The following is a 13,915-nucleotide window of genomic DNA, read 5'->3' as shown; positions in this document are numbered from 1 at the left end:
GCAGTGCTGCTGGCTGTGTAACGGGATATGGTTTGTCGTGCTGCATGTGGCAGTGCGTAGCACACCGACTTCTTCCGCCTCTGTTCATGCGCTGCGTGTTCTTGTGCTGTAGAAGTGACCGCGAGCCGTTTTTCCTGCACTGCTTCCGTTCCTCATCTGCTTATCCTCCTCCTCCACGTGTGCGCACGTGTGCATGGTCTTGCGATGTGTGTGTGTGTGTGGTGTGGTCCTGCAGTTCAACGACGAAAGACGCGCTGAGACTCACCACAGGCAGCACATTCGCCTCTCTCTACACGCCTCCGCCACTCCCCACACGTTTCATCTTTCCTCTGTGAAGACAAGAAAAACGCCTAGAGAAAGTGAGGTCAGCGGGAGGCCGGTGAAGGCTGTTTAGCACGCTCACTGCCTTCCTTGTTCTCCTTGTGTTGTGCCACATTTGCATCTCGTGGCGGCACCTCCTCCAGCCTGTCAGCCTTCTCTTTGTCTCTTCGTGCGATGTCTGCCCTATCTGACATTCGCGGTGCGGCGGCGAGCTCCGCGGGCAGACCCGGGGAGACAGTGGCGCCACCCACAATAGCCGCTAGCCGCCCACACACGGAGGTGATGGCCGGCGGTTCGCAACCTCATCGCAAGCGACCCCGGCAAGGCGTTCTCGTAGATCCCCTTTCTCGTGAGATTTATCAGATGATGGTGCGCCAGCTTCACCACGACGGGTTTCTGGCCGCTGCTTCTGCCGTCTGTGACGCCACCGGGGTCGTGGTGGGTAACGTGGAGGACGAAGGCGACCGCCTCGCACGCGTCGTGGCGGCGGGACTAAGTGTCAATGAAATGGAGCGGCGTGCTGAGGAGGAGTTTCATTTCACGCAGGTCGTGGAACGCTTTCTGAGCGCGTCGAAACTGTACATGCCACTGTCGCTGTCCAGCCGCTGGTCGGTGGGACGTCGATGCCTGCGCATGCGAGAGCGCTTCATGTCAGCTTCGCTCGGCGGCGTTGTGCGAGACATCTCTTTCTCTCCAGATGGTGCCTACGTTGCGTGCGCTGGCACCAACGGACTTGCAGCCATCTTTTCACTGGAGACGATTGAGGATTTAAGCGCACTGGACGAGGCGCGCGCCGCGAACCGCGCGAGAGCGCTTGATGGCAGCCGTGACGCTGGAAGCTTCGGCAATGGTGAGGCGGCTCCTAAAGGGTCCGCGATCCGCAATGCCAACGAGGTAACGGAGCTTGCGATGGTGCGCCGCTTTCACGAGCACACACAGTCAGTGGAGGTGATGCGCTTCCACCCCACGAAACCAATGGTGCTCTCTGGTGGACGCGAAGGCATTCTTTACTTGCGCAACTACGCTTCTCCAGACTCGAAGGTGGTGCTGAAGATTCACGACACCGTACCCATTCGCGACGCTTCTTTTCACCCCTCTGGCGAGTACATCGTTGTGGCATCGAATCACCATCTGCCTCGGTTGATCAACGTACGCACGGAGAAGGTGCTCACGCCGCCTGGCACCTACGCGTCCTCGACTGCCCACACAGGGCCACAATGGGAGAGCGAGGATAGCGGCACCACAGCTCCCTCGTACCGGCCTACCGACCGTGGTGCACAGCACAGCGCGGCGCTGTCGTCGGTATCCTTTGCTCCTGACGGGCGAACGATGATGAGCACAAGCCTTGATGGTACCTGGATGCTTTACGACGGCGTGAGCGGGCGCGTCATCTACCGTGCGGAGAACGCGCACTCCGGCGTGCCTGTCACAAGCGTCGTCTACAGCCGAACAGGCAACGTTGTGCTGACGGCGGGTATGGACTCTACGGCGCGCCTGTGGGACCTTAGGCGGCTCCATGCAACGTCGCGCAACTACCAAAGCCCAGAGGTAACTTCTTTCGGCGAGCCCACCAAGTGTGAATGCCGCAGCATACGGGCCGTGTTCTCCGCCAACGAAAGCCACGTGCATTGCCACGACTCTACTCTTCTCGCTGTGCACAGCTACTGCGTGTACACTGGGGCGGTGGACTCCACGGTGACAACGCAGCCGAGCTTTATGCAAAGGGGGCTTGCCGCCAGCCCGTGGGCCAACTGTATTGTCACAGGAGGTGACGACAGTCGACTGCGTCTGTGGACCCCAGCGTGGCTTCCATCGTGAGGAGAAAGCAGGCGTGCATGTGTGTGTGTGTGTTGGTGTCGCTGTCTGTGTGTGTGTGTGCGTACTTGGACAGGCAGGAGGGTGCACGGGCGATGGCTACCAGCACCTCGCCTTGAATTTTAATGGATACACTTGCGTGCCAGAGGGCACCACCACGCAAAGAACAGCGATGATGCGAATAAAACAACGGATGGACGCCTGGTGCAATGGAAGAAGACGACGAAGAAGGGGGAGGGCGGCAGACCCTCTCTTGTGACTTCCAACGCGCATGGCGTGGACAGAGGCGATTCCGAGTTGTTTTGCTCCGCCATGTTTGGCATGCGTGGGCGCTCGAGAAAACGCACACATTCGTAGCATCAACAGCGAAGGAGGCGAATCAGAAGAGTATGCCCATACTCTATCCGCCGGCTGTCTTCCTCTCTCTCTGGACATCGACATACCTCTCTTTCGCGCTGCGACTGGTGATGCTGGCGAGGACTCCGATCGAGGAAGGGTCAAAACGAAGAGAGAAGCGGCTAGTAAAAAAGAGAGACGTGGCCAAGGGAATGGGGCGCTGCTAGAGGGGAAGGCCACGCAGGTATCCCGTAGACACGCGCCCACACGCCGTCTTTCTTTTCCCCCTATTTTCGTTTGTGAAAGCGCACCGCTTTCATCGGTCCTGTTCTTTTATGCCGGTCAACCTTCAGTTTTTCATGCCTCCTACCTCCGCTTCCCTTCGATTTCCTTGACACTCCGTCTTTCTCGATGCACACCGGCAAACACACACACACACACACACACACACACACACACATCATCGCGTGCAAAGAAGAAGGGGACGCATCCGTGCTCCCTGTTTGTACCCTCTGTTGCGTTCATATAAGCTGCGTACTCTTTCACTCCTCAAGGTTTGGTGTGTTTGTGTGTGGGCTCTTCTTGGTGTGCGGTGTGACGGCTTCTGCTGCTGCCATTGCAGGTCCTTCACCGCTGTGTTTGTTTTCGTGCCACAGCACACCAGAACTCCCTCCCTTCCTGTCGTTTTGTGCGCTACCGGTGCAGGCCTCTGCCGCTGCTCTGTGTCGGTGTGCTTGTATTTGTTGACGTTTTCCTCACTCGAGGTGTGTGGGCCCTGCAGATCTGCTTTGCTCACTTGTTCGCTCCCAGGTCTACCTGTAGATATCTCTCTGGTGCTGCTACAGCGCTGCCGCCTCTTTCCGTCGCCATGAAGTTCATTCTCCACTCTCTCTCCTACTACCTTAAGGAGTACCCACTACGCACCAACATGTCACTCAGCACTACGATCGGCTTTTGCGGGGATGTTGTGTGCCAGACAATCTACGAGCCATGGCTGCAGTCGCGCCCACCTCTAACGCGTGAGCGGCTGCCCAACGAGAGCCACAGCTCACCGTTCCTAATAACTGTTCAGTCTCCGTTCCTCTGTGCTCGTCAGCGGTGGCGTGCATACCAAGCGGATCGTGGCACGGCGGTGTCGTCCCCTACTGATAGGGCGACGCAAAATGCGTCGCTACCGGCTTCCTCCTCGGCGGTGGACGGCAACACCACCATACTTCTTGACCTTCGCCGTAGCATGATCTTTTGCAGCTTTACCTTTCTCTTCGGTGTGCCGTACTTCCTGTGGGTGTACCGCCATCTGGATCGCCTCATCAATCCGGCTGCCATCACCAAGCGTAGCGCCATTGGGAAGGGGTTCCTCAGCTACATCGCGGCGCAGCTGACAAGCCCGATTTACCTCACCTACGTCACCGCCATGGACCACTTCTTCATCTACCGCGACGGCCGCGATGGACGACGACGCGTGATGGCGATTCCGATGAATACGGTTCCCAAGGCGCAAGAGCATGTCGTGGTGGCCGGCGACGATGACGCAGGCGCGGCAGATGCGCAGAAGGGCACCGGGCGCTTTCGCTTTGTTTTCAGCCCCTTCCGCAACGCCATGAGTGAGCTGGATCAGACGACAGTACACAAGATGGGTTACTACTACCGCATCGTCGACAATCACGACTTTAACTTCCACGAATACTTCACGTGTGTCTCGGTGGATGTGAGACGCAAACTCATCTACGACTTCCCCGACATCATGAAGTACGCGCTGGCCTTCTGGTCGCTCAACTGGCTCCCAATGTTCTATTACATCCCAAGTCACTTCCGCCTCGCCTACTCGTCTGGTGTGCAGGTGGTGTGGAGCGGGATTATGTCTTACATCCTGCATCGTTGTAAAAACGTGGGCGGCGAGGACGTTAGCATGAAGCAGCCCCTGCAAACGATGTAGAAAGGGACTACCATCGACGCGAACGAGGTGCCCGCCTGTGAAAGCTTGATCTGGAAGAGGCGCTACTTGACGGAGATCTGTGGGGCGCTGATGTGATAATGCCCCGTGTTCCAGCCAACCAATGAAAAAGCGCATGCAGAAGTCAAAAGGTTGGATGGCCCCCGCGCCGTCTGTGGTGATTTCGCCAAGTTGTTGCAGTCTGACGGTGCGCAAGGCTTTTGCCACTGCACCGTACTTGATCGTCGCACCTCACAGTTTCCGTTATGCCGTCGCTTCTTCCTTATTTTTCTTTTGCTTTTTTCGACGTCTGCTCCTCCCCCCTGTCTGTGTGTGCGGGTACCACTTTGTGCGACTGATACTGGCTAGTTCGATTGTAGAACGTGTGCGTGCGCGCGCTGAGCCCTGTGTGGAGTACACAGTGCCGCATCCCCTCGTGAGCCACAGCTAACCACCGTACCGTCTAATTCCAAGCGCACGTGAGAGGGAAAGGGATACAGAGACTACTGCTGATCCGCAACGCGCTGCTGGTGGGCACAGGCTTGCGGCTGCGGTTTGTGGCGCGCGCGTAACAGTAGTGTACATCAACAACAGGCAAATTTATGGGAGGGGTTCTGTCGTGTGATCAGGATGCGCAAGAGGAAAGATACTTTGACTAGGGCGAAATACGTAGTTGAGGCTGCAGGCTGCCTTGCCGATTGCAGCAGTGATGGTCGAAACTGTCACGAGTTGCTTTACTATTTGGATGACACGAGTAGCTATTCACAAACACATGCACCTACACCCTCCTCCTTCGGCCTCCGATTTGCACCGGACGTGGGGGCTGCATTGTATGTACACGCACCCCACCGCACCTGTGCGTGAGCCTAATATAATGTTTTACCCGCTGCTGCACATTTGTTTGTCTCTGCCCTCTTCATGTGTGCATTGAGTGAGGGATATGCGTGCCCGTGCGTGTGTCTCAGCAGCTGCTGCCTCGATGCCCCTTGCGTCTCTGCCGTCCCTTCGTCCCCTCTCTTTCCTCTCTGTTCCATCCAGTCACGTCGAAGGAGAACGAGTGAATAGAGAGGCGAGAGAGACTTCCTAACGTTAATGGCGTTGTTGTTTTGTTTTTCTGTCAACGTGTTGCACACCCTGTTGATGTAGAACACCCCAGTGCATGATATCTCAGTGCTCACTACACCCCTACCCGCTCTGTCGGGGGTAGTGGGGAGAGGAGCCACGCAGCCCCCACCCCTTCTGTGCCTGCGAAATGCTGTACTCACCGCTGGTGGTGACAGGGTCGGGGCGTTGCTTGTATGCGTGCGTGTCTAGGACAGCTTCGCGCCACGCGATGGTGCCTGTGCCATGTCGAGGGTCGAGTGGAGCTTGTCTCACGTTGTGTGGCAGTGAATGGACACATGTTGAATCAGAGTAAAACATGATGAGCCCGCCTTTTTATCTTGATCGATGTCAATCAGTCGTGTTTTGTTCTCCATTGGTGTCTTCTCCCTCTGTAGTATGTGTGGAACACATTCTTTCGTGGCCCTCCCACCTGTAATCGTGGTTCCTGGAGCGAATCGTCGAACCGGCTCGATCTTGTTTCGCTGCGTACCTCTCTCCCTCGCTAGCTCGCCTCTCCTCATCTTTGTTCTGCTTTCGTTTCCTGTTATTCGCAGTTTCGCCATTGCTCCTCTGCCCCAGTCCCTCGGTTGATCCGTCTCGTTCTCTTGCCAACACGGAGGGCGGCTGTGGCGACGATGGTGACGGCAGTGATACATATGTATGATAGTGAACCGGTGCTGTGGACCATGAACGCCGACCACTCACTCTCGCTCTTTCTTCTCTTTGCCTTCTAATCTCTTCTCCTTTCCACGCCAGCAGGAGAGTAAACTAGCCTCCCGCGCGCTGAAGCAGCAGACACCCTGTTCCTGTCTTTCCTTTTAGTGCTCGTGGGTGTCTTGCATTGCTGTGGAACGTTTGTACGCTGTTCTCCGGACATGGCAGTGAGACAGGATCGGGGGTGGGGGTGAACGACCAAGTACTCATTATCCACTGGAAGCGGGATCTCTATCTGTCAGCTTCCCTTCTAGTTTCCATTTCCTCTGAGAATTGGCCTCAGTGTTACACGGTGGCCACTTCTCGTTGTTTCCACTCTCCCTGCCTCCTGAGTACGTCCCACCTCCCCATCCGACCCCCCTTCGTGGCTTCATCCGGTGAGGCTAGAAGCTGGAAGGACCGGTGGCGCCGCACTTTTGCCCGTACACAAGCACAGGCATGTAGGTACACCGATGCTCTTGTATGAAGGATGCACCCCATTCTTGGTGGTATGGTCCCCTCGGTGTTTAGCGGCTCGATCGCACCCACAGTCCCGAAGTCGGATCGGTTGAGGCGAATACTCTGTGACTCCCCGATGGTCTCGGTGTAATTCCCCCTCTGCTGCCATCTCTCCCCTCTCTCGCACGGGCCAAGGAATGGTAGTAGTAACACACGCACGTTCGTAGGAATGATGGTGGCAGAGGAAGGCGGCCCGAGTATTTCTAAGAAGGTTACGCAGAAGCGGAAGAAAAATACGGGTCAAGTATGCAGACATATACCATGGGAGCTGTTCTCTGACAGCAGCGAGAAGAAAACATTCATAGGAGGTCTCCCTCGCCGTATCTTGAGCTGACAGTGAAGGGCGACTTGCCATGCCAACCTTCTCTGGCAGGACAGAAGACGTGTGAAGGGAGGGAGCAAGGAGCGTGAAACTCGCACTCGACGGCTGACTCGGCCTCCCCTTCTTTTTCCCTTCGTTTGTCGGTCAGTGTACAGGATCCATCTGTTGCGCGCAGTGCCATGGATTGCTGAGACATGACCGTAGAGCGTGTTCTGCATCTCAAGGCTGGACTTCTCTTCTACCTCCACTGTGTCTCTCCTGCATTCTTTGCTTGTTTTGTGACCTCCCTTTCTCTCTGTGCGCGTGCGTGTGCCTGCGCTGACCTTACCGGGCAGCGTGGGCGTCCATGTGCTTGTCTCGTGTCTTATCCCTCTTGTTTTCCCAATCGCACCAGCTTTGGTAGATCTACGTTTGGAGAGCGAGATAACGCAAGCGAAACACTGACGCGAACGGCGTAAATCGCGTCAAATCACGTAACGGGGAGCGTGAGTGAAACGCAGTAGCACAGGCAACCGTCTATCGGCGGGGTTTTGTGCGCTCAGCGTCGTCGTCGCTGCGAAAGCTACACATTTGTATGGTGGTGGGGGAGGGCGTTTGCACCATCCGGTACACGTTGTCGCATTTCGCGTTCAGGCGCCTCTGCTGGAACGACGTGGGCACGAGTGGGCCTTGCCAGTGCAGCCAAAAAGAGCCCTACACTACACGTGCGATTCTTGTTTGGTTTTCAGTGAGAGCAGCTCAAGGCAGGGGAAGAATGTTGCGCCGCAGCTTTGCACCGTTGCTGTCCCGCGCGAGCGCTGTGTGCCTGCAAGGTTGGGGTAAGACCGGAGGTGGCGGCGGTTGGGGTAGCGCTGGCGAATCGACCTCCGCAAGCGGTTGGGGCGGTGCTGGCGACTCGACCTCCGCAAGCGGTTGGGGCGGCGCTGGCGACTCGACCTCCGCAAACGGTTGGGGTGGCGCTGGCGACTCGACCTCCGCAAGCGGTTGGGGCGGCGCTGGCGACTCGACCTCCGCAAGCGGTTGGGGCGGCGCTGGCGGTCGCGGCCGCGGTCGCGGGTCGCGTGGAAAGAGCGGCTGGGGCGCTAAAGACAGCTCTGATGGCTGGGGCGGGGGGCGGGGCGGCGGACAGTCGGGCTGGGGTGGTGACGGTGGCTGGAGAGACGCCCCAACCGGGGGCCGGCAGCGCGGTGCGCGTGGCAGCTTTCGGCGCGGTCGCGGTGGCAGTGGTGGTGGCGTATGGGGACAGCCAGCCACCGCTGACGAAGACGCGTGGAATGCAGCACCACCCAGCTTTCAACCACCAGTGCGCCGCGTTGACCCGCTGACGCTTACGGCGGTTGAGGTGGAGGTGGATGGGGTGAAAAAGCTAGTTGGGCAGCGCGTGCAAGTGTCAGGATTATCGGATGAAACCACGTGGCACACCTTGAAGGACCACCTCCGGCAGGCCGGCGACATCACGTTCTGCCGCCTCTTCTCTGGCGGTCGGGGCATGGTGGAGTTCGCTGTCCCCGAAGATGCCGCCCGCTGCATCACGGAACTGCAGGCTTCTGAGCTGGAGGGAGCCACGCTGTACCTCCGCGAAGACCGCGAGGATACCGTACTCATCAACACCAGACGCAAGATCCGAGATGCCCGCGACGCTCAGCTTCGCGCGCGCAAGGCGGAGGCCGAGAAGTCGCGCCGCGAGAAGGCGATAGCGCAGGGCGACGTCCCCAACGACTCGGCAGCAGCGCAGTGATGTCCGTCGTCGACGCGCGGCAGTCCTGGTAGCCTTCTTCCCTCTTTATCACCTCGGTTCTATTTTTTTCTTGTGAAACTCCCACGCTGCTCTCGTGTAGTGATGAAAGGCAGTGATTCAACAAGAAGCAGCGAAACAGTCATGTTGTGCAGACGCGGGGTTTGGTCTGTGCGCGATCACAGGCTCTTCTCACGCTCTCGTAGCGGACGCGTATGCTTCTCTGTTCGCGTATGTGTGGAGGTGCATGCCGCACGTTCAACAGTGCCGAGTATACAGAGCTTCCTGAGCAGCCCGAGGCCGTCTTCTCGTGTGCAGTGCTCGCCCTTTCGCGTTGCTCAGTTTGACTGTCATGCTTTTGCGTGTTCAACCTCTGGTAGCGGTGTTCGTGCTTGGATGCTAACGTGTTGTGCGGCGGCGTTGTCGTTGGTGAACCCCCACCCCCTCCCACGGCGCTCGGCACGCTGTCGCTGGTACTAGCTCACTTCGTTTTGTTTCGTGTAGTACCAACGGCGCCCCTCTTTTTCCTGTGCATAGGCTCTTTTTTTAGATCGACCAGTCCTTGGTGAACCATGAAGACGGGGGGGGGTGCGCGACGCGTAGGGACCCAAGAGGCAGGGTAGGAGGGATAGCTGAGTCGAGCACAGAAGAGAAGCAGCGACCACACTTGACAGAGTAGCCAGGGATTGGTGACAGAGCTCACGTGCACGGGTGTTTTGTGTCTCTCTTCGAGACGCCGCAACGTCGAATTTCGAATGCGCTGCTCACTGGCAGAATATCTGCCATGGGCTTTCCTGCCTCTACGGGAACGTAGCAGGTGACGCACGGGTGTGCGAAGCGTTAATCATGTAGGTCGTTCTATGCGCATCACTCATTGGTGCTTTCTGCTCCCTCCTCTGCCTTCCCTGCTGGTGAGGACGTGCTGTAGCACAATGTTATCGTTCCCCTCCTCCAACCCTCTCTCTTCTTCTTGCCCGTCCTCTCAATGCCCATTTTACTCGCTGTGCTGCGCTGCGGCTCCCGTACGGTGCTGTGCTGGCGCGCGCTACAAGTCAGGCTTCCAACCCCACTCACCTTCCCGTGTCTGAGTGCTGCCTTTGCCCCCTCCTCACACTCGGTGTGCCGTACTTTGTCTCTTCACCTTTGAAGCTGACCAGACCGAACTCTCCCCTCACCCCCTCAACACACCCGCCCGCTTGCAGCATACACAGCTGCACTTCCGCCAGTGGTTTCGCAGGAGTTCGAGAAGAGCCTCTGCTAGGCGCGCCTAGATTGCCTGGACCTGACTCACAGCGGGAAAAATTGAATCCTGGACGCGGGGCTTCAAGGGGCATCTGTTCTCCCACGTGTCCTTCACCCTTCCCCACGCAACCTGGAAAGGCGACAGCGCCGCCTCGCTTTCAGTGCGTGTGAGCACAGAGGTGCATCACGAACGGTGTGACAGGATCGCGAAGCAACGGGAGACGGAAGTGGCACATGCTACTTGCGGCTCGTTGTGCGCCTGGAACATGAAGGCGGGCCAGCGTGTTCAGTTTTCTCTGACCAAACCGCGCGTGGAGAAGGTGATCGTGTGCCTGGGGTTCGGCGAAGGTTTGGACGCCCACGAGAGCCGCGGCGCTATTGCCACACGCGTTTCGCAGCGCCTGCTGTTGCAATGCCGTCCCTCTCCGAGTGATATACACAACCCGGATACCACACGGGCGCATGCACGCGATCGGCAGGGGCGTGCCCGAAACTTTTACGAGGCTCACACGATGCAGGCGCGACGTGGCCGGCGTGGCCGCACCGAAACCCTCCGCAGCCCACAGACATGGGACTCGAGTCGGGTGGTGGACTATATGGGGGTCTGGTGCGACCGATTGTTGCTTGGTGACGCCCGTCATCCTGCGCGCTGCGCACTTCTCGAGCCGCATGTGCCCGAAGCGATGTGGGGTGAGGCGGTTGCTCGCGTTGCCCAGTCCCATCGCCATCTGCGCTCCGAGGATGTTCTTGTTGTATCAGCATGGGAGGCACTGCCGTTCGGTGTCGTGCGCTTGTGCACAGATGCTGCGGAATCAGGGAACGCAAGTCCGCCGGCATCTAACCTCGCCATGCCTGGCATCGCCACCTCGGACGCGCTGCGGCTGTTTACACGCTCGACCAGCGGACCTTCTCGTCTGCACATTGGCATCGGCTCTGAGCACGGCATCTGCGCGCCCTTTGTGCAGCACGAGGCTCCACATGTGCAGCGTTTCTTAGTGCCACTGTGCAGTTTTGTGGCAGCCCTCTGGAGCGTGAATCCCGTGAAGGCGTCCGATTACGTCGCCTCCGTCACGGCTACACCGGAAGCGTTGACGGAGGGCACAGCAAACATGCGCCTTTGGCGCACAATGCAACACGCCATGCTCTCCACCCGGGATTCTGCGGTCCTCAGCGCCTACTACAAGGACGATGCTCTCGACGCGCGCCTCAGCCGAAACCACACGCGTTACCTTGCCGATACTCTCCTTCGACGCCTCGCTGACGAGGACAACGCCGCTTGACAGCGGCAGCTGATGGCGATCAGAGGCCGACGGAAATCGACGCGCTCGACTTTCCAGCGAATGCACAACTGTTCTGCTCAGCTCAACATGCCTGATGCCTCCGGCCCTTATCCTCACAGATATTCCTGTTTAGCATGTATGACACCGACCACGGACACAGACGTGCTATTGCTCGCGAAGGTCGTACCATAAGCATAAGTGGCGCGTGTAGCTTACCTATTCGACTCCCTGATTCATGGACTTGCAGTGCCGTGATCTCATCGGCACTCCGGCCGCTGCATTGCGTCCCACTTCGCCCGTCTGCACCACCCCGCTCGCTCGCGGCGCGCCTGCGCCTCCTGGGGTGTGAGGCGAAGTGAATCCACGTGTACGGATCTCTGATCGTCTCATCCACTCCCCACCCCGCATCTCTCACCTTTTTCTCGCTTGGTTGGTGTTGTCCACGTGCGTGGATGTGTTTGCTGCCTGTCAGCCGCGCACCACAGCAAGCAGGCCACCGCAGCCCTTTCGCTTCAGCTCCCCAGCCCACCTTCTTTCTCTACTTGTTTTTTTCCTACACGGACTCTGACCATCTCTCTCTCTCCTGTTAGAAGTTTGCCAGCTTCCCACTCATCTTGCACCGTCGACCCACAACTGAACTACTGCTTGGCTGACATCGAGGATGGCCGCGCGCGCGCTAAAGCTGTACGTGTCGGCGGCATGCCCGTTCTGCCACCGCGTGGAGATCGTCGCGCGGGAGAAGGAGGTTTCGTATGATCGCGTTGTTGTTGGACTGCGCGAGGAGATGCCGCAATGGTACAAGCAGATTAACCCGCGTGAGACAGTGCCGACACTGGAGGTCGGCAATGCGGAGAAACAGTTTGTGTTCGAGTCGATGCTGATCGCGCAGTACCTGGACAACAGTGGCGCGCCCGCGGGTGCGCTGATGGGTGCCTCGGCAGCGCAGCGACACCAGATCGAGTTCTTCCTCGCTCAGGTCGGCGATTTCATAAGCGCTGCGCACGGACTGCTTTGCGACCCGCTGAGTGGTGAGAAGCGCAAGGCCGTGGATGACAACGCGGCGTACGTGGACGGACTGCTCGCGGCTAACCAGACGACGGGGCCATACTACTGCGATGGCGAGTTCACGATGGCGGACGTTGCGCTTGCGCCGTTCCTGGTGCGGCTGAAACCTGCTCTGATGTACTACGCCGGGTACGATGTGTTCTGCAAGGCGCCACGGATGAAGGCGCTGTGGGCCGCAGCTGCTCAGCGCGCTTCTGTGCGTGATACGTCGCCGACGGCGGCGCAGTGCATCGAGAACTACCGCCACCTGGTGCCAGAGAGCGCGCCAATGATGGGCGCAAATGGTGGATATGTGCTGTACAGCAATCGTTTCTGTCCTTTTGTGGACCGTGCGCGCCTCGCGTGTGAGCTGCGCAAGTTCCCAGTGCACGTGGTGGAGGTGCCGCTGCATCCACAGCCGGAGTGGTACAAATATATCAATCCCCGCGATACGGTGCCTGCGCTGTTTACGCCGAGCGGAGAAGCTGTACACGAGTCGCAGCTGATTGTTCAGTACATCGACCGCGTGGCGACGGAGGGTACTGTGCTGCTGCCGCGTGAGGATGCGGTGAAGGAGTACGAGGTGGGCTTCTTCGTGGAAAACGCTGGATATTTCGTTGGAAGACTGATGTCGTGGGTCTTTCGTGGTGGCGAGGATGCAAAGGCTGAGGTTCAGTGGGCTGCGGGCGAGCTCGAGCAGCACCTGGCGAAGCACCCGTTTGGTGAGGGCCCCTTCTTCGGCGGCAAGAGGATGAACGCTGGCGATGTGGCCATTCTGCCTTTCCTGGTCCGTGCAAAGGCGTATATTCCGGAGTTTAGTGGTGGGTACGATCTCTTTGTCCACTTTCCGCTGCTGAATGGGCTGGTAGAGGCTGGTATGGCGACACCGGAGGGGAAGGCGGTGCTTTGTACACTGGAGGAGTACAAGGAGCACATCCGTGAGCGTCAACGGAGGGTCCAGGGTGGGTAAAGACTCGTCGAGCGGGTCGACGTGCCGACCATGCGGGGCTACTTGCTTTTTTTGAACTGCGCTTCTCATCATATATGTCTCTGCCGATCTCTGTGATTATCTCTGTGAGCGGTGTGCTCTACCAAAGCGGATTTCGGTTTCGAGACAGCGGTCGGCTCCAGAGTCGCACGGTAGTCGTAGTCCGTCTCCCTACAAATGAGGCATATGTGCACCAACGCGAATGAGGTTGGGACGGAGATGGGGAAGGCACCACGCGAGGGTGAGTAGCGCAGGAGTGCGTCCTCTGAGGCGCCGTTCTGTGTTTCGGAGCGACTTTTATGTTTATGTGATGCGAAGTTTCGTTGTTTTTCTTTTTTGAACTGTTATCGTGTCCGCTGCCGGTTCGCGGGCCTCATGTCCGGCAATGTTCTTGTGTTTTCCCTTCTCTAGGACGTAGGCGACTGCAGCAACGTATACCGTTCTGCCGAGCTCTTTTTCGTGTATGCTCAACTTTCCGCGGACGTGTGGGGGACGTGCACTTTCTTAGTGCGGTGTGTTTGCGTCGAGGTGCCGTGCGGAGCAATGCGCGTGTTGGTGACGTTGAATGATGCTGGTTTTGCCA

The 13,915-nt window shown here is 58.2% G+C and overlaps 5 protein-coding genes across 5 annotated transcripts; all 5 read left to right on the top strand.

Moving 5' to 3' along the window:
• Nucleotides 1–603: 603 nt before the first annotated feature.
• Nucleotides 604–2,139, top strand: LMXM_32_0280 (conserved hypothetical protein; the record flags this gene model as incomplete). The annotated part of the gene is made up of 1 exon (XM_003878225.1): nt 604–2,139. One exon carries the CDS (start codon nt 604–606, stop codon nt 2,137–2,139), a length of 1,536 nt encoding a protein of 511 aa, XP_003878274.1.
• A 1,201-nt stretch (nt 2,140–3,340) lies between these two features.
• On the top strand, nt 3,341–4,408 carry LMXM_32_0270 (conserved hypothetical protein; the record flags this gene model as incomplete). The annotated part of the gene is made up of 1 exon (XM_003878224.1): nt 3,341–4,408. One exon carries the CDS (start codon nt 3,341–3,343, stop codon nt 4,406–4,408), a length of 1,068 nt encoding a protein of 355 aa, XP_003878273.1.
• A 3,389-nt stretch (nt 4,409–7,797) lies between these two features.
• On the top strand, nt 7,798–8,781 carry LMXM_32_0260 (putative RNA binding protein rggm; the record flags this gene model as incomplete). Its single annotated transcript, XM_003878223.1, has 1 exon — nt 7,798–8,781. One exon carries the CDS (start codon nt 7,798–7,800, stop codon nt 8,779–8,781), a length of 984 nt encoding a protein of 327 aa, XP_003878272.1.
• A 1,505-nt stretch (nt 8,782–10,286) lies between these two features.
• LMXM_32_0250 (conserved hypothetical protein) lies at nt 10,287–11,300 on the top strand (the record flags this gene model as incomplete). The annotated part of the gene is made up of 1 exon (XM_003878222.1): nt 10,287–11,300. One exon carries the CDS (start codon nt 10,287–10,289, stop codon nt 11,298–11,300), a length of 1,014 nt encoding a protein of 337 aa, XP_003878271.1.
• Nucleotides 11,301–12,084: 784 nt separating this feature from the next.
• Nucleotides 12,085–13,314, top strand: LMXM_32_0240 (thiol-dependent reductase 1; the record flags this gene model as incomplete). Its single annotated transcript, XM_003878221.1, has 1 exon — nt 12,085–13,314. One exon carries the CDS (start codon nt 12,085–12,087, stop codon nt 13,312–13,314), a length of 1,230 nt encoding a protein of 409 aa, XP_003878270.1.
• Nucleotides 13,315–13,915: the final 601 nt, after the last annotated feature.

Source organism: Leishmania mexicana, chromosome 32, assembly GCF_000234665.1.
Source record: "Leishmania mexicana MHOM/GT/2001/U1103 complete genome, chromosome 32".
NCBI classification, from domain to species: domain Eukaryota; phylum Euglenozoa; class Kinetoplastea; order Trypanosomatida; family Trypanosomatidae; genus Leishmania; species Leishmania mexicana.
Note: the sequence above shows the minus strand (reverse complement) of the source record. Positions and strands in the feature narration are given on the sequence as shown.